Raw genomic sequence first — 27,900 nt, 5'->3', positions numbered from 1 at the left:
AAGCGGCTTCCTCTGCATTCAGCAGAGCTACAGAAGAGGGTCCTCTTGTTTCCCTAGAGCTTGAAGCTCCCATAACTAGCTATCCCTTCCTCCCACCCAAAGTCCTGGTTTCAGATGTGTCTTTTAACCTCAAAGTCACTCCTATCTGTTTGTTTCCTCCTTCTCCTGCCTCTCACACATGCTTAGGATCAACTGGGCTCATCAGAACCTTCCCGGTCCAGCTATCTCACTGGTTTCTCGGTTGCTCCTCCCCTCCTGGTATCTTTCAATCTCCTCGTTATCCTTTTTTTAAATTATTTTAATTAGAATTTCGTAACATTAACAGTGGGACTCCCAGCATCATCCCTCATCCCATCCCATCCCCCCCCTTTCCACCGGCATTAATTCTTAGCATTTTGTTACTATTCCCTCAAAGTCCATTATATCTTATGTGAACATGTCCAATATCCGTATTTTGTGTGGGCACCACTGTAGCATATAGTCACTTTGTAAGTATTCCAGCACCATCCCCCAGTCCAATATAAAGTTTTGGCGAGATCCTTGAATGTTCTATGTTATGCGCTCCATTGCCATGTGTTGCCACACCCTCTGTAGCCATTCTAGGTTGGACAGAGGTTTCTTCTGCTTACATTTTTGAGCTATGGCCAGCCAGGTGGCCTCTAGGAGTCCCATGAAATTTCTCTTTTGCGTTTTTGACATTGTTCTATCCCTTTGGATCTCCTGTATCAAACTCCTGATACTCTCCACACACCTTACTGTCTCGATTAAACTCATCTGAACTGTCCCCAACCACCTCCCGATATTCTTCTCTACCAAATACATGATATTCTTCTCCAAACTGTTTATATTCCTGAAACACCTTGTCCATCTTCTGTCCAACCTCCTCCTTAATATGACCAGTCTTTTGCTGTTGTGCTACCTCCTCTTTGGTGTCACCAGTCTCCTCCTCATTATCAAGAACATTCCTCCTTACTCTCTTTAACTACCTCACGATTGTCACCAACCTCTTCTTTATGCTCCTCAACATCTTCCATATTGAGACCAACATCCTCCTTACTCTTTTCAACCACATCCTGATTATCACCAACCTCCTGCTTGCGGCCCTCACTAACCTCCCCTTCACTGTCAACAGCCTCCTTACTATCAATTGCCTCCTTCTCCTGGTCTCGTCTCCTTCTTTCCACCAATTTCTTTTCTCCCTCCAACCCCTTTTGTACAATCTATGGCTCTCCAAACTCCTCGCTCCAACTCCTTATCCAAACTCCCACATTGCCACACTAAGCTTTATGGCTTCTTTATAGCTTTTGCCCAGCCTTCCAGCCTCACTGGTGAATAAGACCGAGGTGTGTTATAACTGTGATGGGGATTGGTGATTGCATTCCCTCCATGGGATGGCTTGTAGACATGATGTGAAACTTGAGATTGGCTTGTCCCTCCCCAGGGACATTGCTCTGTACCTACCAAACCCTGGCCCTGCCCTTCAGCCTCTCTCAGGTGTGTAACCGATATTGTGATTGGCAGTTGTGCCCCACCCTATGAAGATGGCTTGCAGTTCTGATGTGAGACTTGGAGCGGGCTAATCCATTTCGTGTGGTCCTTTCTCTGGTTGGCAAGCCCTTCCCCTTTGGTCGACTCCGTTAGCCTGGCTGTTTTTCATTTTATGAGCGAAGGCCTTGTGCGATGGTTATCTAACTGCCTGTTCAGTTTCCTACAATCTCTACTAGCTGGCATAGCAACGGACAATGCCATGGCATGAAACTGCCAAATCACTAAAATCCAAACTCCTCTCCCCTACTACACAATGAAAAGCTCCCTAGCAATATGTGCTCCAATCAGCAGCTTTGTAAGAAGCTAGTCGGTGCCAAGCATTCCATTTCCCAATTGCAGTGATTTCATATGGAGCTATTTTGGGCTGTTTTTCTGTGGACGGTTGGGCTATGTTTGATGGCAGATCTGTTTTTGTGTCCTCCTGATGCTGCCTTTCTACACCCACCCACACTCTCTATCCCACCCAACCTACCTTAATCTATATACCCCACCCGCCAACCCTACCTCCAATCTCTATACCCACCCACACTACCCCCACTCTCTGTACCCCATCCACCCTACCCCCACTCTCTCTTCTCTACCCCACCGCCTTACCTCCACTCTGCAGGTAGGGTGGGTGGGTTTAGTAGACACTCTCTACGCCAACCCATCTTACCCCCAGTCTCAACCCCCACCAACCTTACTCTGACTCTTTAACACCAATCCATCCTACCCCGCTCTCTCTACCTCAACCCACCCACCCCCACACACCCTACCCCCTCTCTCTCTAGCCCCTGCCAACGGACCCTACCCCCACTCTCTCTACCCCCACCCACCCTATCCCCACCCTACCCTCACTCTCTTGATTCCTACCCACCCTACCCCTTTCCCTACCCACTCCACCATACCACAACTCTTTCTAACCTCACCCACCCTGCCCCCACTCCCTCTACTCCCACCTACTCTACCCGCAGTTGCTCTACTCCCACCTGCCCTACCCCCAGTTGCTCTACTACCACCCACCCAACCCCCACTATTTCTACCCCCACCCACCCATCTACCCCCACTTTCTCTATCCCCAACCACCCTACCCCCACTCTCTCTAACCCTACCCACCTACCACTTGCTCTAGCCCCACCCTCCCTACCTCCACTCTCTCTTAGTGCCACCTCTACAGGTAGGGTGGGTGGGTTTAGTAGACACTCTCTACGCCAACCCACCCTCTCAACCCCCACCAACCTTACTCTGACTCTTTAACACCAATCCATCCTACCCCGCTCTCTACCTCAACCCACCCACCCCCACACACCCTACCCCCTCTCTCTCTAGCCCCTGCCAACGGACCCTACCCCCACTCTCTCTACCCCCACCCACCCTATCCCCACCCTACCCTCACTCTCTTGATCCCTACCCACCCTACCCCTTTCCCTACCCACTCCACCATACCACCACTCTTTCTACCCTCACCCACCCTGCCCCCACCCCCTCTACTCCCACCTACCCTACCCCCAGTTGCTTTACTCCCACCTGCCCTACCCCCAGTTGCTCTACTACCACCCACCCCCCACTATTTCTACCCCACCCACCCATCTACCCCCACTTTCTCTATCCCCAACCACCCTACCCCCACTCTCTCTAACCCTACCCACCTACCACTTGCTCTAGCCCCACCGTCCCTATCTCCACTCTCTCTACTCCACTCACCCAAACTATCATCCCTCTCTCTACCACCCCCACCCTACCTCCACTCTCTCTACCTGAATCCACCGACCACACAGGCTCTCTATCCCCCACCCACCCCACACTCTCTTCTCATCCCCTCTACCTTCAATCTCTCTACCCCCACTCATCCACCCTAACCCCATTCTCTACACCCACTCACCTAACCTCCACTCTCTCTACCCCACCAACCCCGTCTCTCTACTGCCACCCACCCCACACCCACTCATTCTACCCCCACCTATTCTACCCCACTCTCTCTACCCACCCACCCTACCTGCACACACTCTCTACCCCCATCCATCCTACCACCAATCTCTCTACTCCACCCACCCTCACTCCACTCCCTCTACCCCACCCACCCTAATCTCTCTACTTCCCACTCTTCCAATATACCTCCGATCTCTCTACCCCCACCCACTCTACCCCCACTCTCTAGCCTAGAACCCAGACCCTCTCCTCCTAGCCACCTTTCACTATTTCTACCCCCTCCCACCCTACCCCCACTTTCCCTACCCACGACCCCAGTCCCTCTCCTCCCACCCACCTTTCACCCACCTTGCACTCTTTCTACTTCCACCCACCCTACCCCCAGTCTCTTCCCCCACCCAACCTACTCCCACTCATTTCCCCCACGCTACCCAAACTCTCTTCCCCCACCCACCGTACCCCAAGTCTCTCTACCAACACCCAACCACCTACCCCAACTCTCTCTACCCCCACCGATCTACCCTACCCCCAATCTCTCTACCCCCACCCACCCTACCACCACTCTATACCCCTACCCACCCTACCACCAATCTCTCTACTCCACCAAGCTTACTCCCACTCTCTCTATCCTAACCTACCCCACATGCTCTACTCCCATCCACCCCACTCATCCACTCTCTCTACCCCACACACACACCCTACCCCCACGCTCTCTAGCCCCACCCACACTACCTCCACTCTCTGCCACGACCCCCACCCTATCTACACTCTCTTTACCATCATCCACCCACCATACCTCCACTATCTCTAGACCAACCCACTCACCCTACTCCCACACTTTCTACCCCCACCTACCTTACTCCACTCTCCCTACCTACCCACCCTACCTGCACTGTCTCTACCCCCACCCACCCTACCTGCACTGTCTCTACCACAACCCACCCTACAACCAATCTCTCTACTCCACCCAACATCCACTCTCTCTACCACCACCCACCCCACATTCTCTCTACTCCCCACTCTTCCACTATAACTCCACTTTCTACCCCACCCACCCTGTCTCTCTACTCCACCCACCTTTCACTCTTTCTACTCCCACCCACCCTACCTTCACTCTCCCTACCCCTACCCACCCACCCTACCTACACTTACTCTACTCCTACGCACCGACCCTACCCCACTCTCTCTACCCCCACCCACCTCCCACTCTCTCTACCCCCACCCATCCCACTGTCTCTCTACCCCCACCCACCCCACTCTCTCTACCCCCACCCACCCCACTCTACCTCCACTCTCCCTCCCCCACACACACACCCTACCCCCACTCTCTCTGCCTCCACCCACACTAACTCCGCTCTCTCTACCATCACCCACCCAACCTTCACTCTCTCTACCCCCACCCACCATAACCCTACTCTCTCTGCACCAACCCACCCCATGCCCTCTCTTTCTACACCCACCCATCCTACACTCTCTCCACACCCACCCATCTCTCTACTCCACACCCCCTATCCCCACCGACCCCACACTCTCTCTACCCTGCACGTCCACTCTACCTCCGCTATTTCTATCCCACTCACACACCCTACCCCCACACTCTCTACCCCACCCACCCTGAGTCTGTCTACCCCCACCCTACCCCAACCCTTTTTACCCCACCTACCCTACTCTGCTCTCTTTACCCTACCCACCCTACCCCCACTCTTTCTACCCCACCCATTCCCCAGTCTCTCTACTCACACCCACCCTACCTCCACTCTTCTTATCCCCACCTGCAAAGAACAGTTGCAAACACCAAAACTGTTGGCTTTGCCATTGCTTGTTTAATTCACCTACTGTTAATGCTTTTTCTTTGTAAGACCACGCCATATTTTAGTCCGATATTTTTGATCTTTTGTTGGAAGTGGGGCAGTCGTAAACTTGAGTTATTTAAATGAATGTATACTGTGTCCACCAGAGCGCCAGGGGATCACTCCGGTGGTGATAGTGCGCGGTACTAATATCCTTTAACAATAACATTAACATGTTAGCGGGAGCCAGTGGTATTGGTGTTTTATATGGCCACTCAGCTGTACATTTACTGCTAGTGGAGCCATCTTGTTTGCAGTAGCAGGAGTCGACAGGAAACCTTGTCTAACCTTGAAACGACAACTGCTAGAATGATGGTATTGTGATGGTCGGTGGACAGAGATTATGAGCGTCATTCCGAGTTTGTGAGTAATTTGGTGGCAATTCTGCTGAATTACTGCCTAAATCATTACCATCACTTTGTCCCGTAGGTTTACCATGGGATTACAAGTGGTAGTAATGTGGCGGTAGTTGTTATGGAGATTTATCATGTGTATGCTTCATCCCCTCTCCTAGTGAGACCCGAGCACTTTTTTGCTGGACTTCTGGACCTTTTTCTTTCTATCCTGAATGAGTAGAGCCTTTTTCACTCATTCATTCTTATGGGCTCTGTCTTTTTGAACTCTGTTCTCTGTGCTTTACCTGTCCTATGTAGTCTACATTCCTCCAGATCTTTTTTAAGGCATCTGTATTTTACATTTGCAGCTCACAGCTCCTTGTGGGCAGTGTTGCTGGGAACACTTTGGGTTCTCATTTGAGATTCTTTCCTTATCCTTACTTTCTACTGTTCTTAAGGGTAGTGTGAGACAGACATGGTATTAAGAGACATAGGGCCTCATTACACGGAATGCGGTAAGGGTTTACCGTTACCGGTAAGGGTACCGGTACCGGTAAACCCTTACCACCTTACTACGAGGTCCCTTTGCGGGACCCGACCTCAACGGCTGTTTTTACCAGCCGTTAAGGAACGGGCCTGCAAACGGACCTTGGAGGCAATTACGGTACCGCAATTTGGTGTGGGCCCACACCGGAATGACCTCAAGTCCAGAGTACAGAGCCTGATTGCTATACAGTGCCGGGAGACAGCTGCCACTGGAGGCGGCACTGTAGAACCATTGGCGCTCACCCGCTGGGAGGAGATGGTCACCGGCATCATCCACATGGTTGGCATAGATTGGGCACAGGTGTGGGCACTGTGGAATTTGGAGCCAGCAGGCAGGCAGAATCTGGTGAGTACCTGTGTGAAATGTGCATCCATACATGGACAACCCTGCATGTATGCAGCTAAGAATATAAATCCATCTAAGTGACATGAGCCCCAGCCAGAATACACACTCCAGGCCAGGTCAAGTTCCACTGTGATACCAGTCAGCAAACCAATGACCTACATACAAGGAAGCGGAGGGGATGAGATGGCATCCAACTGTCACCATTGGCATGTAAGCCTGAAGGCCCAATGCACAACCACAGCACACAGTAAAACCCCCTGGCACATGGTGACCACCCATGCACATGCAACACATACATCATGCAACCATATGACAATAGCATGTGCCTGAATGTCAGGCAGACAGTCCATCAGCAGCAATGTGCAATGGAGGCACTCATTGCACACTCCATGTCAGTCATCACATCCACCTGACTCACACACAAATCAATGCAGTGCAATCACCTCACTGCTGTACCACAATCAAAGCCTCAATAGTACTGACACACATCTGGACAGGACACCCTGTTGGTCAACCCATGCCAGGGCTGCACATCCATAGTAAGCACACCTGCCACCTGGTTGCCCCTACTCCATACATGGTCACAACACAGTGACAGACACATGTGGATGCATCCTCCCTCCCCCCAGAGAAACAATGCTCAGCGATGAAACTGTGCAAGTGAAAACCAATGTTGTATCACCATGCACCTCAGCAACAATGTGTTCATGGACATCTGAATTATACCCAAACAGGCACTCAAGACACCCAGGAACAGGATGATGTTGCCGGACACTCTAGGACACCAGCACCATCCAGCGACAGGAAACTTACACTGCCAGCCGTTCCTGTGAGTGGGACAGTGCCATCCGAAAAAAGCAACCTTTTGAATATGCAATCCACAGGCCCAACAAGCATTGGGAAGGACACAGCCATGGTGCATCCACAGAAGACCATCATGAAAACAGCACCAGAGGCCACTGGGCAGCATACAACCACAGCTGGGGCGACTGTAGCCCCTCGTGTGAGACACAGTGTTGAGGACAACGCACAATCCCCGCAAGCCACAGCTGGCACAGCAGACGTGCTGTCAGACTCTGCATCCCCGGCTTCAAGTCCACCACATTTCCCTGCTTGCCGATTCTCCCAGAATCCTCCCCCCTGCGTAGCCTCCCCCAATTGCACACCCCAGCTTCCCATTGGGAATCACGCCATGCACTCCAGTACCGTCATAATTCCTCCTCTGATTGGCAAGGCTGAGGCAGGTCTCCATTCACCCCTCCACTGCAGCAGGCCAACCATGGCAGCGGCCATTCAACCCAGCCATTGCCTGGCCCCACAATGCAGGCCATCTGGGAACCTCTCAACAAGATGGAGCAGAGTCAGGCTGAGATGCACTACATGCACTACATGGCCCAGGACTGTGTCCAAGGGTCAGCAAGGCAGTTGTTAAAAATCCACGGACAAGCTGTGCAGGAGCACGGCGCGCAGCAATGCAAGCCAGAGTCTGATGAGCCAGAGGGTGCGTGAATTGGCTGAACAGTTGTCATCCTCCCGTGAGGCCATGGCCAGGGCCATCCACCTCACCATAGACCATGTCCGTGCAGCCACACAGGGTAGTTCATAATCCACTACCCCTACTGAGGGTTCATTAACGAGCACCCCACCCAGGCGCTCACAGCGCTGTGCAGCACATGCCACAGTAGCTGCTGACAAGGGGGACAAGAGGTTGCGCTAGTGGGTTCATGTCCAGGGGCTAGGTTGAGGGGTGGGAGCTTGTGTTGGGGATCAGTGTGTGGGGTGGCTGGTGGAGTTGGGGATCAGTGTGTGGGGTGAGTAGTGAAGTTGGGGATCAGAGTATGTCAAGTTCTGAATAAATCACTGTTTGAAGTTAGTGTTTGTGTAAGGTGATTATTCTATGATAGAGTAAGTTGTGTATTCAGTGCCTCATCAATGCCCTCACTGTTGCATAGGTGCATAATCAAGGCCAATTGTCCATGAGGTCCTTGCAGACCATCAGCATTCCAACACATCACAACGTATGCCCTGTGCTGACCTGTTTACACCTTCAGAGACATTCTCATCCAAGATAGGGTGTGATTGAGCCTCATCTGGTGGCATTTAAATGTGCAATGAAGTGCACAAAGAGTGCATCTTTGCAGCAATGAATACTATCTTGCCTACTTCATCCGGTTTGTACATGAGGGCAACACCTGTGTGTCGTAGGCACCTGAATCTGACTTTCACAAATCCAAATGTGCACTCAATGCATGGCCTTGTCCTCTGCGCATCACTGTAGGCCTCCTACTGTGGTTTGCCAAGGTTCCTCACATGCATCCTCAGCCATGGTGACTGTGGATGGGCATCTTCCCATGCAAGACATGCATGGACTGTGTGAGGTTGATGTGACTCTTCAAACATGGTACAATTGCAGTCTGTCACATTGCAGGATCCAGCAGTAATCAAGGATTTGTCAGTGTCATGTCATCTGCAAATACTTTTCGGTTATAGTGTTGCAGCACATTGTTACTATGGTTGTGGCGGGTGGCCTGAATGTGTTGTGCTGGCAGGATACCCTGTGTCATCACATGAGTACTGTCTGTGTATCGGGGTGGATCAGTCAGTGTACTAGGTCTGTTCTGTGCACTTCTGTCATTGCATCATGGGACTTGTAGTAGTTAAAATCTGCTGAACATTATGTACCCCAGGTGTGTGACGGTGGTCCTGTTAGTCAGGTATGCCTCTTTCTTACCCACGAGCCAGATGAGCTGTCCTCTGTGTCTCTGCATAAATGCTGGTAGAGTGCTTTTCCATGGCATCATGTGTGCCCCCAGGGTATTGTATGCAGCAGTGGGTGATTGTGAGGTCTGTGTCACATGGCATTTGCACATTAATTGATTGGTACTGTTTCCTATTCCTGTGTGCCTGCTCAGTTGCCTTGGTGAAATGGGCATTGTAGTTGAAACGTGATTTAGCTGTATGCACATGCACCTGGGTGATGTGCATGCCTGATTAGCGCATCCATTACTTGGTCCAGCACCTTAGCAAATGCGGGCTGTGACATCCCATGCAGTGTACCCACTGTGTGCTGGGATTCACTCATGGCAGATATATGTGGAATGATTCCAAATTCAGCAGCGGTGGGGTTGTCAGTTGTGATTCCAGTTGCACACTGGAGATCGGCCAGGGTGAGCAGGGCTGGATGGTCGGGCGGTCCAAATGGTAGAGGGTCACTAATTGGCTAACTGTTGGTGTCCATGGGGGTGGGCGAACACGTGGTTTGGGTGACCCCCATGCCATACATCTCCTGTACCTTTGTGGTGCTTGTCTCCTTCACTGCTGGGGTCTTGCATGCTGCTGTAGCTGTATGTGGGGTCAGGGGTAGTGGTGCCTATAATGAACATCTGTTTGTGGCTGAATGTGTGTTGGGGGAGGGTGTAACCCTTATATAATCCTACTGGGGTGATCTGGTGCACCTGCACTTTGATTTCAATGAACTATCTGCATTTACCCCCTTGGCCATGGTGCTAATGTCACCAATTGTTGGAGGATTTACCAGTGGAGCAAATTCCGCAGGAGGAATATCAACCAGTGGAATTAGCGTCAATTTTGTGTGACTCCGAATTTGACATAGTGGTAAAGTTGGCAGTAACGGAAATACCTCCAATTTTACCGCTTACCGCCAAACTCGTAATGAGGCCCTATATCTTATGTGGTTTTGCCAACTAAATGTAATTACTGTATTTCTCTTGTCTTACGCGAGTTTGCGGTACAACCGATAATGTGGTACAACTGTCATTAGTGTCAAACTCTGCAAAAATTGTAACCATAAGCAACTACAAACTAAGCAGTGGCCTTTGAAACATATCTACAAGTATTTCTATGTGTTTTGGTTAAATGTACTAAGTATTTATTTAAAAGCATATCATGTGTAAATATAATACACATATACCTTTATGTGAAAGTGTGTCTTTGAATTGCATTACTAACTGGGTTCAGTATACTTACCTACACCTCACATCTTCCTCGTATGATAAGCCTCACTGCTATGTCACTCTACCAAGGTTCCATGAGTAGTACAGACTGATACTAATAGTTGGGGATCTACAAACCATTGGGATAAGTTTATGAAGTCTTACTTCACAGTGAACTTTAGGAAAACTCCCCTAACAGTAAGTCTCTGTTTTTGGAGTCCATAGGATTCTGTGAGGATTTTGGCATAATTACTGCGAGCGTTATTTCTCCTGATTTTTGGCATTGAAGTGAAGTATTTACCTCCATCTTTCTGGTTGAACATCCTCCACTTCAATGCCAAATTCGGATGTGGCGGCGTGGTAAAAATGGCAGTAATTCCGTTAACACCAAAAAAAAGAAAGTGGCAGTAACCCCACCACTTTCTTACTGCTCTGCCAAACTCGGAATAAGTCCCATAGTTTTTCTGATGAGTTGAGTATTTGCTGCTTTCTAGTACTTTTATTTCATTAGAGACTCATAAGTCTATTAAATATAAACCTCAGTGTTCTAACGTTAAATGGCAGAGGGTTGTTTCCCTGTTGTAACTACTTTCCCTATTAACTTCATCCATTGATGTACTTGCTACATAAGAATGGGATAGAACAACCTTGTGTTGGCATCAGTGACCCAGGCATCATGGCAGTCATGTGGGCCACCACACGGAGAGTATGCTCTCGGCTGTCCTGATGAGAAGTTCTTCAATGGACCATTGCACACTCAGGATGTGCCCCTGCAAGCTGAGTATCTTTGCTTGCCCTCTTTTTGGGCGCCATCTTTAATTACGTGATCACGATGTACAGTAAGATAAGCACAACGTTAGTTAGACCTGTGTTTAGCCGCTGGAAAAAATATATAATGCACAGGGCTGTCCTGCTACATCCCAGAATATATGGGGGAATTGGTTCGTGTCTCCGGATTTTAGTATATCCAGATGTTATGTTTAATTTTATTTACAATGTAGACAATGATCTTTCCACAGTCATGTATGCTTTTCTACATGTACCCAATCATCCTTCGGTTTATTTGTTGTTTTGTACACTTTATAAAATGTCTGTTATAAAAAAAGATATGGGCAACGTGTCTATGCTGCACAATATGTTCTCTGTACTGATGGCTAACTAGATTGCCATGTGGTCTGGTGAGTGAGTGGTGACCATCATCCTGCAGACCATTTTCACCCCGTCAATGGGCGGTGTAGCCTGTGCCATTTGTGCTTGCTAACTGATATTGTGTTACTCAAGTGTTATTGTGGTTGTGAGTCATACATGTATGGATGCGGTTGCTGTGCTTTACTGCTGTTTATGCACGTGTTGTACCAAATAATAGCACCCTTGATCAATTCTGCGGTGGTTCCTCTTTATTGCAAAGGAACATTGTTATTTATTTTGAAATTAACTTTATTTTGCCATCCTATTTTCGCATGTGATTGTGCTGTGTCCACAAACCCAATTTGTCTTTTTTTTAAAGTCCCATAACTGCCTAAACCTGGCACATTTTCATTAAAGATCTGATGGCCAATTACGGCCTACGATTTTTCACGATATGGCGGCACAACGGCAGGTCACGTGCCTGGGAAAAGAAATGAAAACTCCAGCGGTTCCCCCATGCATGCTACTAAAATTCATGATCCACCTATTGGGATGACCAACTCTCCAAAGGGGGGTGACCTAGCTCCCTGAGATGCCCAAAATGTCAGCAGTGAAACATGTCCTTGGCGATAGCAAAACGAGACTGAGGAGAATGTTGGTTGAGCACATGTCCATCAATAAACAGGTTAACATTGTAGTTAAGTTCTGTATGCATGTAGCGCGCATTTAGAATGATTACGCAGCTCTTCCCTTAGTAACATTTTGTGGGATAGGCCATGTCAGTTTCCTTCCACGCTTGGACTATTTCATCTCATGGGAAATAAATTAAACTACTAGGAGAATGCAAATGCTACTCTGCCTTTGCCAGGCCCTTTGGGACAAACAAGTTGGTAGGGGGCCAGGCCACCCTCGCCTTCGATCGCTGCACTGTACCTCCTATCTAAAAGAGCAACATTTGCTATAGTGGTCATTTCAACAGGGCGGTGAATAGGAAAGTTATATAGCTTTATAGACCAAGGGAAGGGTCATTCTCCCGAGGCGAAGCCGAGGGACTACGCTGGGGAAGGGCCACTATCCCAAGCAATAATGACCCCTCTCAAAGTCTACAAGGCTATTTGCACATAGTGGTAATAGCAATACATATTTTGGAAGTTCTGTGATGAAGTAAATACATAACTTTAATGGTGAGAAAAGTAATTAGATAAATTGAGTTAGTAAATTAAATTCATTTTTATGTTGTATTTTTTTTAAACTTCTTTTTATTAGTTTTACAACAAAGAAATGCATTTCAAAACACCACCCCCCCCCACCCTGAAGGCAGCATCCCCGTGACCTAGATCCAGATCCTCCATGGACCACTCACCGACCACTTTAGCCATATAACAGAGAGAGAACATTCCCCAACTCCCCCCAACCCTGCCCCCCCCCCGAAGGCAGCTTGACTTTGTCCTTGACCCATCACATACATGGACCCGTCACTATTGTTTACTGCAAGTCCAGTAATCGCAGCCGCTGTGGGCGTCACCCAATCTGAAAGTCATCTCGTAAGAATATCAGGATTTCTTCCCAGTCTCTTGCAAATGAGTGCACACAATTATTCATAATATACGTTGCCCACTCCAATGCCACAATGTCCCAAAGTTTCTGCAGCAAGTCCTGCAGTAGGGGCTCCTCCCCGTTCCATCATCTCTGTGCTATTACCGGCATAGCTGCTATTATGAGGATCGCCCTTGCTTTCTCTCGGGCCTAGACTCCCCCAGTGTGGCACCTCCCCCGATTCCCAGGAGAACCTCCTCTGGCGGTCTACTATTTCCTGGCCCAAATGCCTGTTTCTGAGCTTCCCGCACCACCTGCCAAAACGGCTTGATTTTGGGGCATTCCCACCAGATTTGCTGTGCCGTGCCCTCCATCCCACATCCTCTCCAGCAATTCCCCGAGGTGGCGGGGTAGATCTCCCGAAGGCGTGCTGGCGTATAATCCCACCCAAACAAGATCTTATACCACAATTCCTGTAGCTGGGATGCCTTAGCCAATTTGGGGATTTTCCTCCATAACCTCTCCCATTCTTCTCGCTCAATTGCCCTTCTTAAGATCTGCTCCCACCTCCGCATCTAATGCCATTGGCCTCTGGTGTTTGCCTCATCCAGGATTCTGTACAGATTCGATAATAACCCCTTAGATCCATCGTTGGACGAGAGAAACGTCTCAAATCGAGTCTTCTCCCTTATTGCTGCCTGCTTAATCCCAGGATTTAAGACCCAGTGCCATAACTGTGCATATGTGAGCCTTTGCCCCTCTTTTATCCCGTACTCCCTCTTGCAATCTTCGAACGAGAGAATGCTCCCACTCTGAAACATATCCCCCAACAGTCTGCAGCCTCCCTCTTGCCACTGCCTAAAAGCCCCCACCTCCAATCCCGGGGTAAAGTCACCATTGCCGAATAGGGGTGTGAAGGGGGAAGGAAAAGTTGTGATCCCCTTATTCCCCACCAGTTTGTCCCAATTCTCGGCCATCAGCTTTGTTATGGTGCTCTCGTAAAGATGCTTGGGTCTAAGCTGTTTTGGAAGCCACAGCACTTCTGCCAGATTGCATTGCACTATTGCTCTATCCATTTTCACCCACAGTTTATCCTGCGTGGCCTCCCCCTCCCGAAGCCAGTCCCTAATTATCCGCAATTGCGCCGCTTCATAATACTGCCGGAAATTCTTGTCTGGGCACCATCAGCAATTGCCAGCTGACCCGCGCCTTTTTCCAGGATGGCGCAGGTCAGCTGGCAATGATGGTCAGTGACCCGAGTTCTTTAAAGAAGCCCACAGGGATCGCTTGCAGTATTGCCTGGAAGAAATACAGCAGGCACGCCAGGGTAACCATTCTGACCGCGCCACCCTACCCAGCCACGATATTCAAAGGCTCCTCCACCTACGGTAGTCTCGCCTAGTGGCCTGTAGTAATGGGCGGTAGTTGGCCAGGTACCAACCCGCCAAGTTTGGCGTAATTTTCACTCCTAGGTACCTAACGCCCCCCGGCTCCAAACAAATGGGGTGGCCACCCTCAACGCTTCCCGACCTCCCGCTTTTAAAGTCAGATTCAGCAACTCTGATTTACCTACGTTAATCTTGAAACCAGAGGCTCCCCCAAATTCCTCCAACAGAGCTCGGCTTGCTGGAATAGACTCTATTGGCGCCGTCAATGTAAGTAACATGTCATCGGCAAAGGCCCCCACCTTTTCTTCCACACCCCCGAATGGAATGCCCTGTATCCTCTCCTCCCCCTAATGGCCTGCAAGAGGGGTTCCAGGTATATTGCATAAAGCATTGGGGACAAAGGGCATCCCTGCTTGGTGCCCCTGGTCAATTTAAAGGCCCTAGACATATTCCCGTTCACCGCTATCCTCATGAATGGTGTCTGGTAATTAGCCTGGACCATTCGTAGGAAATCCCCGCCGAAGCCCATCTTCTGCATGACCCTAAACAGGAAGGACCACTCCACGTGGTCGAACACCTTTTCAGCGTCCAAGGCTAAGAGGACCGCGGGAGTGTTCGTCCTGTGAGCCTTCTCCACCGAGTGGCCCACCCTCCTGATGTTGTCTGCTGTCTGCGACCCTTTATAAAACCTGCCTGGTCCGGGTGAATTAGGTCCGGGAGGAGGCTTAATCAGCACAATGGGCCTATAAGACGCCCTCTCTTCGGGGTCCTTGTTTGGTTTTAGGATGAGGGTCAGCCTGGCCTCCTCCATGGATGGAGCTATTTTCCCTGTTGACCTAAAGGTATTGAAGGGACGAGTCAGGTGCGGGATTAGTTCAACTGCGAAAGTTTTGTAAAAAGCAGCGGTATAGCCATCGGGGCCTGGTGCCTTATTCGGTGGCAGGCTACTGACCACCCTCCTACTTCCTCCTCTGTGATCTCCCTACTCAGCGATTCCAATGCCTCCATCCCGATCTTTCCCAAGTCCACCCTTTCCAAAAACTCTACTTGTGCGCAGATTCGGGGCTTCTGTGACGCGTACAGGGATTCATAGAATTCCACAAGTGATTCCCGTATCGCCTCAGCCAGTGTCACCTGTTCCCCCGATCCCGTTTTCAGGGCCGTAATCGCGTTCCTAGCTTGAGCTCCCCTTAAAAGGTGTGCGAGAAGCATGCCTGCTTTGTTCCCCTTAGTGTAGAATTTTTGGCGCACCCTAAGTAGTGCAGCCTCAGCCTTTTTAGTTCGGAGGACCTCTAGCCGCCCCAATGCTCTGCGATACTCCCTCATGGCGGCCCTACTCAGGGTTATCCCCGCCTTCTGTCTCGCTGACTCAACTTCCTCTTCCAGCTGTGATTCCAGCGCCCTCAGCTGCTTCTTCCTCTTTGCTGCCGCGCTGCTATGAACTCCCCCCTCAATGTAGCTTTGAAAGCGTCCCATCTCGTCTACTCCCTCGTATCCCCCCCTTCTGTTGAGCACAAAAAGTTCCTAATCTTGTCTTCCATTTCTTGCCTTATTATTGGATCTCTAACAAGAGAGTTATGATACTTCCAGGTCCACACCCCTCTCTCCTTATGCCCTAGATCCATCTTCATGGAGACCACTCTGTGGTCCGCTATACCGATGGGGCCTGTCGCCACCTCTTTAATCCGACCCACCAAGCTCGAAGTGATCCAGATGTAATCGATCCTAGATTGAGATCTGTGGATCTCGGATAGAAAGGTGTACCCTTCCTCATCCCCCTTCAATTCCCGCCACACATCCCCCAACCCTGCACCGCCTATTCTTTCTTTAAGATCTGCCGACATTACTGCTCCATCCCCTCTTGCGGGGTACCCTGACCTGTCCCATCTCATCTCTCATGCTATATTAAGGTCTCTCAGCAGGATTAATTGCCCCCAGGCCTTATCTTCCAATAACCCCAGGACCTGTTTCAGGAACTGTTCCTGGCCTGAATTTGGGGCATATACCACTGCCAGTGTATATGGGTTACCCTGGTGCGTCCCTTTTACAACAATGTATCTACCCTCCTTATCCTTTATAGTTTCCGTAACTCTAAAGTCCACTGTGTTTTTGATTGCTAGGGCAACCCCCCCCCGACTTGCCTCTACCCGAGGCTTGCAGAATCTGACCAAACCCCCTTAGTTTTAGGCATCCCTGGTCTTTTTGCCTGAGGTGTGTCTCCTGTAATCCCAGGATGTCTGGACCTTCTTTCCTCGTGAACTGCTCCAATTTCTTCCTCTTGAGGGGAGTGTTAAATCCCCTCACATTATGTGTTACCCACTTGAATGTGGACTAGCTTGTTCCTGCTCCCACCGTAGCATTTGTTCTCCCCCCGTCCTCCATTCGTAGGTGCCCCTCGCTGACAGAGCCCTCTAAGTCCCCCCTTTGGTCCCGCCTGCGCCCCTCCCCACTGGAGTGTGACCCTACTTCCCCAGTCCCGGCCCTCGTGCAAACCGTCTGCTGCCCCCCATCCCTCCTCCCCCTTCCCCCTCTAAGCCCACCTCCCTGCCCGCCCTACCCTCCCCTCCCCTTCCCTTCCCCCCTATGATAAGGGCTTGCCCTTCCCGCCCCCCCTTCCTCCTGCTCCTCGGGCTTACCCACCCTTACTGATTCGTAGATGGTTATCCCCCCCTGCCAATTTCACCCTTTGGTGGCCCACCACCCTTGTATCTCAGTTTGACTCAGCTCTCCTCCTCCTGCGCCCTCCTCCCTCTCCCCAGGGCTATTCTTGTTCCTTTCCTTAGGAGGTTTTCTGCTCAACTTCGCCCCCCTCCTCTTTTCTCCCACCGTTGTCCAGGCCTAGGGCCTTGACCCCAGCCTGGAGGCTCCGAGTTGCCTCCCGGACCCATCGGGGGGTTCATCCAGATCCAAGCGAAGAATGCCCGCTCCCTCCTGCAGCAAGGTTATCCGCCTTTGGGACCCCTCCCACTCGAACAGCAGGCCGAATGGGAAGGCCCACTTGTATTTAACCCCCCTGTCGTTGAGGGCTTTAAGAACCGGGCCCATTTGACGCCTCTTTATCAGGGTGCTGCTCGCCAAATCTTGGAATAGCGCGATGTGTTGCCCATTGTGCATAATTGGCTCCTGTTTTCTTGCCTCCTGGAGGACTGCTTCCTTTTGGGCGTACCTGGCAAACGGCGCCAGTACGTCCCTAGGTCTTGACAGTGATCCTCTGCCCACTCTGTGTATACGATCAAGCTCCACTTTGTCCGGGGGCGACACTCCCAATATCTTGGCGAAAATAGCCTGGACCACGCCTTTTAATTCTTTATCTTGGATCGTCTCCGGTAGCATTTTGACCCTTATGTTAATCCTATGGGACCTATTTTCCATGTCCTCCTTCTGGATCTCCAGGTTTTGCGTGGCTATGTCAAGCTTATCAATTGCCTCACTGTTGGCCATCACTTCTTTGTCCATTTCCTGCATCCCTCTTTCCAAAAGGTCCGTCCGTTCGCCCTGTTGCCTCAGTTCCTGCTTAATTTCCCCCAGGGCCGAATTAAGATCTGCTCGCAGAAGTTGGAACTGTTCCTGGAATGTCTTAGTCAGACTGGTCTGGAGAGTGAGCATCTCCCCCTTAAAGTCCTGCTTTGACATCATGGCTGTGTTCTCTCCTTCGGATGATGAGTCGCCACATTCTGCCCTGTCTCTTGTGTTTTGGGCCGGCTCCCTCATCTCCTGCTGCGGCCAGATGGTAGGGAGAGTGCCCGGGATGTATCCCGAGGCCTGTGGGACTCTTCCGCTCTTCCCTTTGTTTTTCACGGCCATGGCAATGTCCACTGGCCTTTGGGCGCTTATAACTTCCTCGGGGGGGTTGGGTCGTCCACTCCAGGGGTCTTCTCAGATCTTTCCTCCTGCTGTTCTTCTTGCAGCGATTCATCTTCTCAGATGCTTAGTCCAGTGCCCTCCACGTGTTCTCCACTGACAGCTGCACCTTTAGGTGGTCCCGCCGGTGGGGAGAGGCGCCCCTCCCCCGCTCTCCCTTGGTAGGCGCTCTCCTGAGTGGGGTGGAGTCCTCCTACGTTCTAGTCTAATGCCCGCTATGTCACTCAGGGCCCCAGTGCTCTAGGGTCCTCTCCCCATGAATGTGGTTGCTGGGCGATCTGAAGGCGCTCACTCCACCAGGCCCCCAACCTCCTCCTTGCACAGTTGCTTCCTGGGCCGCTCTCCTGCCACCCGGGCCAGTAGTTCGCTTCCCCCCGCCTCCTCAGTGCCGCCACTCACCTTCCCGGGGCTCCACAACACAGGGCCCCAAGGCACAAGATATGTCCTCTGTCAGAGGCCGCTGCTCACAGAGGCTCAGGTTCACTCAGCGCCGTCCCCAGCCACTTCCAATGTCCTCCTTGGGTTCTAACCTCCGGCCTCCTCTCCAGTGCCAGGCCCCCGGGTCTTCTTGTGGATGGTAAGAAGGCCCCTCACCACCCGCCGCTGTGTATTTCAGTGACCCTTGTGGCACATTAGCAGATGACATCAGACACTTTAGACAGGGGACGCCAGCGGTGCAGTGAGCAGTTCGAGTGCCCCGTAAACTAGATATCTGTGGGGCAGATTTAGATCACCAGCGCTGCTTCAGTATCCATGTTTCACTCCTACACTTACACCAAATGCGAGGTGAGCCTTAACCATTGCTGCAGCGACCCCCTGTGGCAATTGTGAGAGTGACACTGTTCAAAGGCGCCCTAGGAGCATGGCACTGAATGGGGGTGGTGGTGAAGCGTCCTGCGAATCCCCTATGACTGCATGTAGGGAATCATCTTTTGCTGAGTATCTTGAAGTCACCAGATATCCTTTGTCCATTTTTCCCCAATTATTATTTTCCCTAGTTAGAGGGCCGGAGCGGTGAGCGGCAGGCCGCGTGCATGGACTGCAGCAGGTGTAAACACAAGGTCCCTGCGCCGCAGCCGCCCGCTGTTCGATCGGGTCTCCCTGGGCACCGGTGTGCCTTCCGTGCCCCGCCTCCTTCTGTTCGGAGCGCGGTCTCTGCCCCCTAGATTCCGCAGCTCGGCTCCCGCAGCTGCAGGTCCCCCCTCTTCAGGCAGCTGGGCGCTGCGTTTTCCCGGCGGCCCCTCCTTTTTCCAACTCAGGTGGGCCGCGTACCAGCACGTCCGGGTGACCCGAAGGCTCCTCACCACTTCGGGCCCCGGCCCGCCTCACTTGGAGGGCAGCCGCAGTGAGCCTGGGAAGCAAGCCGCAGCCCGTCCTCCAGTTGCCGCTCGGTTGCACAGGTGCACTGTTTCCAGGTTACAGTGCCTGCCGCCTCAATTCTGCTCCGGACTGCAGGGTGGTGGGCAAACCCTCGGTCCGGGACACGGGAGCTCCGCCGGCATGTCTACTCCCTGCAGGCGGCCATCTTGAATCCCTTTATGTTGTATTTTAATAAGGTTGCCATCATAAGTTAAGTATTTAAAATACAAACTTGGTTATAACGGAGCAGGTTTAACATGAGCGTAAAAGTAAACGATTTTACTATACTCAGAACATTCTGATTTGCTGGGAGGAGGTCAGTAACAATCTCTATGTGCTAAAAATGGTTATCTCAGTCTGCTTTCCTTTATTTCACTAATTAATCTCATTCGCAAGGTTATTGCTTGCTTAATTTTTTAATATATCTTGATCAAAGTTCCTTTTGCCTTGTATATATTAGTTCCTTAATTATTTCCTGATGTGTTTTTTGGAGATGATTAACAGACGAGTGTTTGGCATCAGGGAACACCATCTCCTAGATGACACAAGGCCCTTGTGTGCAGTTCTCTTTTACACACGGTTGCACGATGTGATTTAGCCTCTGATGTGATTGAGTCACAGCTCGAATGGATCCGTATTGTTTGTGGAGGGGGTTCAGCAGACCAGAGGATACAAAAACAACTTGTGTTCTCCTACCTTTTTAACTACAATATGGACTGAAACCTTTCAATGTAAAATCAATTTCTTTTTTGATGTCTACACTGACAGTTGCACAAAACGTGTGTACAATTACTATTCAAATGCACTTTAGATGCTCCAATAGAAAAAGGCAAAGTTAGGGGATATAAATATTGGAAGAGCGGTTTCATGTCATCATCAAGAGGGCTTCTCACGATTCGTGAATTTAATGCTGCATAGTGGGTTTGCCCTGGTGATGGTGATAAAAATGCTCATAGCTTTGCCAATACTTGAATTTCCCATATTACCCTTAAAAAGGACTCTTGTTTTGCCATAAGCCAGTCATCAGCCAGCTCACTCGCATCCATGCCTCAGTGGCCCTGATAAAACTGAAGAAAATGTTGCTGCTACCAGGCTTTTTGCGATTGTAAAAGACCTGCAAATGCATCTGTGTGTGATTTATCTTGGAGTGATAAGAAAGTTGGTATGGTGACGTGAGATCTATCTGGGGACAATACACAGACTGGAAAAGTGGTCAACAATGAAACCCGAGAAACAAGATGAATGTAACTTGTTTTCGAGTCACTGTAGATAGTCTAGGGAATGAGCCCCTGATGACCTCGAGGCAGAGGACCACCACTCACACTGTGATGATGGTACTGGAAGCTGTGAAAAGAGATCCCCCAGGACCACCACCCCATTCCTAGCGTGGTGGGATGTTAGGCATGTAGCGACCAAGCCCTTGTGCTGTGGTTCTCAACCATAAGTTACTGTATGCATTTAAGTGGGAGTGAAATAATTAATAGAAGGACAGCAACATGCAAGATGTTTGCGGGGGTTTGGGATCTACATGATTATTGCGGCGCTGACAATCTCGAATCCGAAAATTTCGAATTCGAAACATAATCATGTAGATCAACCGCACCCTCTATCTCCATCCCCTTCACCCCTTTACCTCAAATCTTCCCTGAGGCAGCGCACTTACCTGCTCTCCTTTCCCGCTGCATCTTCCCTGAGACCTGAGTTCCGCCTCCCCATTGTGGGGTGGAACTTACGCTACAGGGTCTGTTTTTTTTTGTTTTACATTCATTTTCCCACACAACCCCGAATTCCCATAATGTCGAACAGGGAACACCCCCAACTTCCCTTCTTCGACATTAAGGGAATTTGTTATTTTTTTTTACCATGATGAATGCACCTAAAAAGTGCATTCAGGATTTTTTTACCGAAATGTTCGGCATAAACGGGCGTTTGCAGAACTCAGACCTTACAAGCAAACCCAAATGACAGATCCACAAACCAGGCTCGCACAGTACACCAAGCAGCGGCTCTGCTCCAACAGGCAGAGGCTTGCTTAGCATTCCACAAGTTGAGAGCATGCACACGCACAGGGGCACCACAACGAAATTGACCAGTACTGCCATCATGGAGATGGGCGCACATACAGGCAGGGCTGCCTTACTCCAAGATGGCGATCCAGCCTTTTGTGCTCTTGGAGCTGTAGGCCACAACAGAGGTATTGACACTTCATTCAGAATATATGAGGAGGAGCCCAAGACCAATCACATAATCACATAATCTAGACCATTGCCAAGTCCAGCTGCCACCATATGAACCCTTAGCCACAAATTCATGGATAGTGGAGGCGAAGAAATGGGCACTCAGCCAGATCAGGAGTGTGTGAGTTAGAAGTTGGATGACGTATGTGGAAATAGATGAGGAGAGAGAAAGCAGAAAGAAACGTAGGAGGGAGAGGATGGAGCAGTGCGAGTGAGAGAGAGAGAGATGCAAGAGAAGGAGGAGAAGCATCAGGAGAAAGAGAGGGGAAGAATCAGAATCGTGGTGGCAAAGGTCTGAGATGGAAGAGGGAAAGCAGAGAAGAAGAGTGAAGGAAACAACAGACAGAAAAAGGTGTAACTGAGGGAAGGCAGTTGGGTGTTGAACTCAGTCATTAAACTGCTCCGAAGCTGGACGATCAGACTGCGTTAAAGTGTCAGAGTTAAGTAATAGAGTAGTAGGAGAGAAGGCTGGTAAGGCCTTGAGAGTGTAGAGTCCGCCTAAATCCTTACCTGGAGGGGAACTGACCCATGTCCTGGCGGTTCAACTGTTACTTAAGGTTTTGATGCTTAACGCTGTCACACATGTCAAGGGTTTCGGTTTGCTGAAGTATAGGAGGACAAAGGTGCCTGATCACCCCAGTGATGACGAAAAGAAACCGAACAAAGAAAGTGGTGAATGGAAAGTGGTGAATGGGAGCTCTATAAAATCCCCAATGTTTGTGAGGGGAATGATCCTGAACAGGGAGAAATAAGCAGGGGGAAATAAGGATAGGCTCTAAGATGCAGTTATTTATTTATTTGAATATCTTAATTTTATACAGTGCTAATATGACTGTCTTTGTTGTACATGAGGGGAACACTGTCAAGTCCTCCTTTTTGCTCCTTGGCAATTGTCTTGGCAGCATTGCATAGTGGACAGTGATGGAGGAAATATATTCTGATTAAACAATGCTATTACAACTATGTCATCAAAGTCTATCTAAATACCATACTTGCCATTAGTATGGTGTCGGATTCCCTAGCAGGACAGATGACTGATTGAAATTCGCCTGAACTGCCAAAGAGTCCCATACATCTTGGAAAAAAGCGAGCTATGAGAAATTAATGCTTGAGGGCATTTAAGGTAGGCATTACTTTGGCAGTTTTGGTAAAGGGTCAGGTGTTAAATCTTTCTTTGCAGCAGTCACTGTTTAATGCTCAGATCATTAACTGGAGTTCTCGTTTTCCCGTTTATTTCTTCTATCCCTCACACATTCTCTAATTTTGTCCTGTCTAATCCCATAATTTCAGAATCTTGCGGTGGATGTATCATGGCATACAACATGCCAAAAAGACTGCCACTCCCCCTCTGTTTTCCTCTCCTCCAGGGGTTAATCATAAATGCTGAAAAAATATTTAGGCCTGGGCCACCACCTGATCGAGCTGTTTTAGCATCTTACCTGCGCTGGAGAGGATGCCGTCTGCACTGCACTAAACCCAAAATCTTCTGAGACCGGTGACCGTACATAGCAGCTGGACGAAGACTCGCTGGTTACTATGGTGATGTGTTTGGGTAACATCTCTTTCCGGCTGTTTGAGGATGACTCACTGTCTGTATGCATCTGAGTTCATTTCAGAGAGAGACAGAGAAAGAGATACATAAAACAGCACATCACAGTAGAGATTAGTAATAGGGGAGGGTTAGAAGTAGGCAAGCATAAAAACGACAATACATATTTTAAAAGAGCCTTTAAAATGTCAATTGCAGAGTCTGAAAACAAGGATTTACCCCATCCCATCAGTGAGTAAGCCATGCCTCTACACAGTCAACTCTTACATAGATTATAGAAGACTGTATGCTGATTGTATTTAAAGGAAGAGGGATGGATCCAGGTGAGATGAGCCATAGCCCAATGAAGCATGTGTATAACCTTACATATTGTCGAGATGATGTGTGGACTAGTTGGTACAATCCTCTGTCTTGTTCAGAAGGATTAGCTAGATACATTTGCGGCCTATTTAGGTAGAAGTATGGTTTAGTTGTGAGAAATTGTGAACTCGTTTTGATGACTTAGGATTTATTTGGGAAGAATTGTCCTTCTACTTGTTGAAAGAATTATGGTGTAGTTCACAGAAACGGAAAACAGGTTGGGAAGAATTGTGCCCCAAATCAAAATACAAGTAGTTAAGTTAGAAGAACCGCTGTCTAGTTGTAACAATATCGGTCAAATTTAAAGACATGCTTTAATTGGAAGACCATCAGCATAGTTGGGAGGAATTGTGGTACAGCTGGACAGAAGCATAGTCTATTTATGGGGGATCATACCTTACTTGCAGAGAAATGTGGTCCAACTGTGAAATATTATTCTTACGTTATAGATAACTCTTTATCACTTGAATAAAGTGTGGGTATTTTGGGAAGACTTGTTATTATTCACTTGAAAAAACTGTGGTCTAGTTGGGAAACATTCTCATAAATATTGAAATAGGAAGAGTCAAAGAAAATTCAAATAGTAATAGTAATTTTTACAGAGGCCATTAAAAAAATTGACACACCGGGACTTTTAGGACACAAACTTGACAACGTACAACAACTGTCTAAGGTCATATTACTAAAAAACACAGCAAAGAATGCCTGGACCTCCCAGAAATCTGATTATTGTACAATCTCAAGTTTTTGGATCTAAAGTTGTTTCTAAAAAGTACCCGCACTATAAATCATTGTTTCAAAAGGCCATTTGAGCTATGTATGGATGATAGTGGGTTATACATTAAAGAGCTTGATTGAGAAAATATAAGCCTGAAGAATACAAGTTGATTACCTTAAAAGCAAAAAAAAGAGTACAAAACACAACAAAGCACCATCACTCCACTGCATGCGGAGAGTGTGACAGGGTCATTGGTATGGGCCCATTTCAACCTGGGATAGACGGCCTACCCGAGCAGTGCCAGAGCCAGGCTTACCCCAGAGGTGGTGTGAGGGTGTTAAGGGGGATGCATTTCCTCAGCTCCCTGGTATGCCTATAACCATGTATGCATCTAGGCATTGGGTCAGAGTAAGGGGTACCAATAAGCCGCTCTCCTGGCCAAGCCTCTTTCTCTTTTCTTCGTGGTAGTTCCTGAGAGACTACAACTACCAGAATGTCCCACACTCCACAGACACCCCGGATGGATAATAGTTTTTGGGAAGGACCACCATTCAGAGAGTGCACTACAAGTAGTAATTCTCTGAATGTAGTGCATTCAGAGAGTGCACTACAGGGCCCAACACAGAAGACCAAGCCTAGAGCAGGAAGAACAAACTGGTTGCTCAAATAGAAATGGACTAGACTTCCCCAATCAGGAGCCAAATGGGAGGCCCAACACCTACCCTACATACCATATCCTGGCTATGGGGGAACAAAAGGGTAGTTGCAGCAGAGCAGGCGCTAATGAGAGACTACCTAGAAATAGGGGAGACCTAGGAACACTCCTGGAACCATGTTGGCAAGTGAAGGGGAGAGGAGGTATGTGATTATTTAATTAACGAAAATCTTGAATTGAAAATCACGAATTCGCCTTTAACGAAATAATGTACATGACCCCGCCTGCTATCCCCCCACCCTGCACCCCCTACGCTTAAAACGTACCTCCTGCTCCTCACTTCCCTGCTGTACCTCTGCATGGCTCCGCCACAGGGTCAGTTTTTTTTTGTTTTAAAAAAAAATCTTTCTTTGTCCCCGCTTTCCTTTTAATAGAAGTGGGGGGCACCACTGCAACCTCCGAAGTACCATATTGTCGATCAATGGGGACGGGGACAACCCCTGCTCTCCTTGGTCGACAATATGGTTTTATGTTTTTTGTTCCAATGTCGAATTCAGCATTTTTGGCAGTTTGTTTCTTTATTCTAGAAATGTTCTGCGGCACCCAACGGGAGAGACAGAGAATAAAAGACCACATTGAACATATGACAAAGATGAAGACTAAAAGGGGCCTCGAATAAAAGTCCTTATGAACACTTCCATGGGAAGTCCCACCTACAAGGGGATAGCTCAGACTGGGATTGGCCCAGGGTAGCAGCTGACTCTCAAAGCCAATGGGGGCAGAGGGAAGTATTTAGGAAGAAAGGGGTGTTTTATGAAAGGCCAGTATAGTCAGCTGTCAGGGAGAAGTGTTTAGGTGAGATTGGCAGAGCTGCAGAAAGCCTAAGAGCTGGATGGAGCAGGTGTAGGAGGACTTGGAGAAGACTTTTGGAGTTTTTGGACAGAACAATCTGGCTCCACTATAACCAACTAAAAAATTACTGTGGTACCAACTGGCCCGAATACTGCGCTCAGCAGACAAGCTATTGTTGGTTGTTGCACAATCCAACTGTGTTTTTCGGTGCGATAGACGGTTTGCGGTTTATGGACCCAAACTCTGGAACAGTCTGCCCGGAGACCTCAAGAGGAAGAACACTCTTTTTCAATTTCGCAAAGCTTTGAAAACCTTTCTCTTTAAGTAACCAATTCAAGAGGGGTGATAGTAGGAAGTATGTGTTCACTTCTGACATTCTTGATGCCCATGTATTAGCCTACAAATGTGCCTGGATGCAGTACATTCTGCTTAGTATGCACGTTATAAATACTTCAATCAATCAATCAGAGTCACGGTACGTGTTAGGACTGATGGAGTGTTACAAATTTGGTGTGAGTGAAGGAGTGATTGAAGCTAATTTGGGAGGGAGAGCGGGAGGGGTTTGAGAGTAGGAGTGTGTGAGAGGAAAGTGTGAGGCAGGAGGGTGGAATAGAGTAGAGGCAAGACTAGTAGGTAAAAAAGAGACAGAAGGGTGGAGGAGAGAAGAGGCAGGCGTAGTGTGGGGGGAGTGAGATCTGGAAGGAAGTGGATAAGATCAGGAGGGAGCTGGAGAGTAGAGACAGGAGGAGGGAGATAGAGAGTGATAAGACCAGCAGACGGAATGTAGAGAGCTGAGAGATCAACAGGGGTCTAGAGGGCGGAGACAGGAGAAGGGAGACAGCGATAAGACCAAGAGATGGTGGGTGGAGAGACAGAAAGAGAAGGCCGCGCCCAGGGTGGAGAGGAGTGGAGACTGGTGTAGGGAGTGGAAGTGAAGAAAAGGTTGAGACACAGTCATCTGGAGGAAAAGATTGTCAGGACAATACAACTTCCTTGCTGGGTCACTTAGGAAGTCCCAGAGGGAGTCAGAGAAATAAGGCCAGGGCCCTAAGGCTTTCCCTATGACAGCGATGCAACAGACAGCAAGGGCACCTTGGCTATAGTGAATTGGCATTGAAATAATACCGTTTGGAATAAGACGACTGAGCTTGGGAGGGGGAGTCCCCTAAAAGGTTGAAGGAAAGGTTAACAGGGACCCCACCGACCCTGCATGCCAAATTGCCTGTTTTTGTAAAAATAATGTTTGCAATAAAAACTACAAATGTCTTGGATGTGTCTTGTGACTCGCCAAGATCCTTGTCACAAGAGTTGAACGTTCTACTTCTATTCAAGTAGTGCCTCTTCTATGTCCATGTGGCTGGGGATCCAGACAGGATACTGATGTTGCAGCATTCACAGCCATATCTGGAGATTTACAGAGCCTATGGTGCAGAACTGGTGCAACAGCAGAATAAGGAAACAAGGTAAGAACAATCAAAGGTAGTGAGATCATTAAAAGGAGTACCACAAGGTTCTGCAGGCATGAGGTTTGCAGAGACAATTGTGCAGAGAACATATTGCTGATCCTTCCCTCGCTTCTGATGTGGTTGAGCACAAATCATTCATCAATATCCTGGCCACCTGCATTGAAATCGAGGAAGTTGTCCTACGTCTCCTATCTTGCTTCAGACACCTGCTTCTCCCGGTGAGTACCTATTTGTCCGTCTGTTATCCAGAAACGTGCAGAGATTCATAAACATGCATCCTCTCACCAGTCTTCTTCAACCTATAC

At 49.0% G+C, this 27,900-nt stretch overlaps 1 protein-coding gene across 4 annotated transcripts in view; it reads right to left on the bottom strand.

Moving 5' to 3' along the window:
• The window catches only part of LOC138566734 (sprouty-related, EVH1 domain-containing protein 2-like), a 654,794-nt gene that overhangs the window by 171,824 nt on the left and 455,070 nt on the right, over window positions 1-27,900 (bottom strand). For all 4 annotated transcript variants that reach the window (XM_069644362.1, XM_069644363.1, XM_069644361.1 and 1 more), the window contains one exon: window positions 23,435-23,596. In XM_069644362.1, coding sequence (XP_069500463.1) covers window positions 23,435-23,596 — 162 coding nt within the window. The remainder of the gene's footprint in view (window positions 1-23,434; window positions 23,597-27,900) is intronic.

Source organism: Ambystoma mexicanum, chromosome 2p (assembly GCF_040938575.1).
Source record: "Ambystoma mexicanum isolate Mex_15411 chromosome 2p, UKY_AmexF1_1, whole genome shotgun sequence".
Lineage (NCBI taxonomy): Eukaryota > Metazoa > Chordata > Amphibia > Caudata > Ambystomatidae > Ambystoma > Ambystoma mexicanum.
The sequence above is the reverse complement of the archived record's forward strand: the minus strand, read 5'-3'. Positions and strand labels throughout refer to the sequence as shown.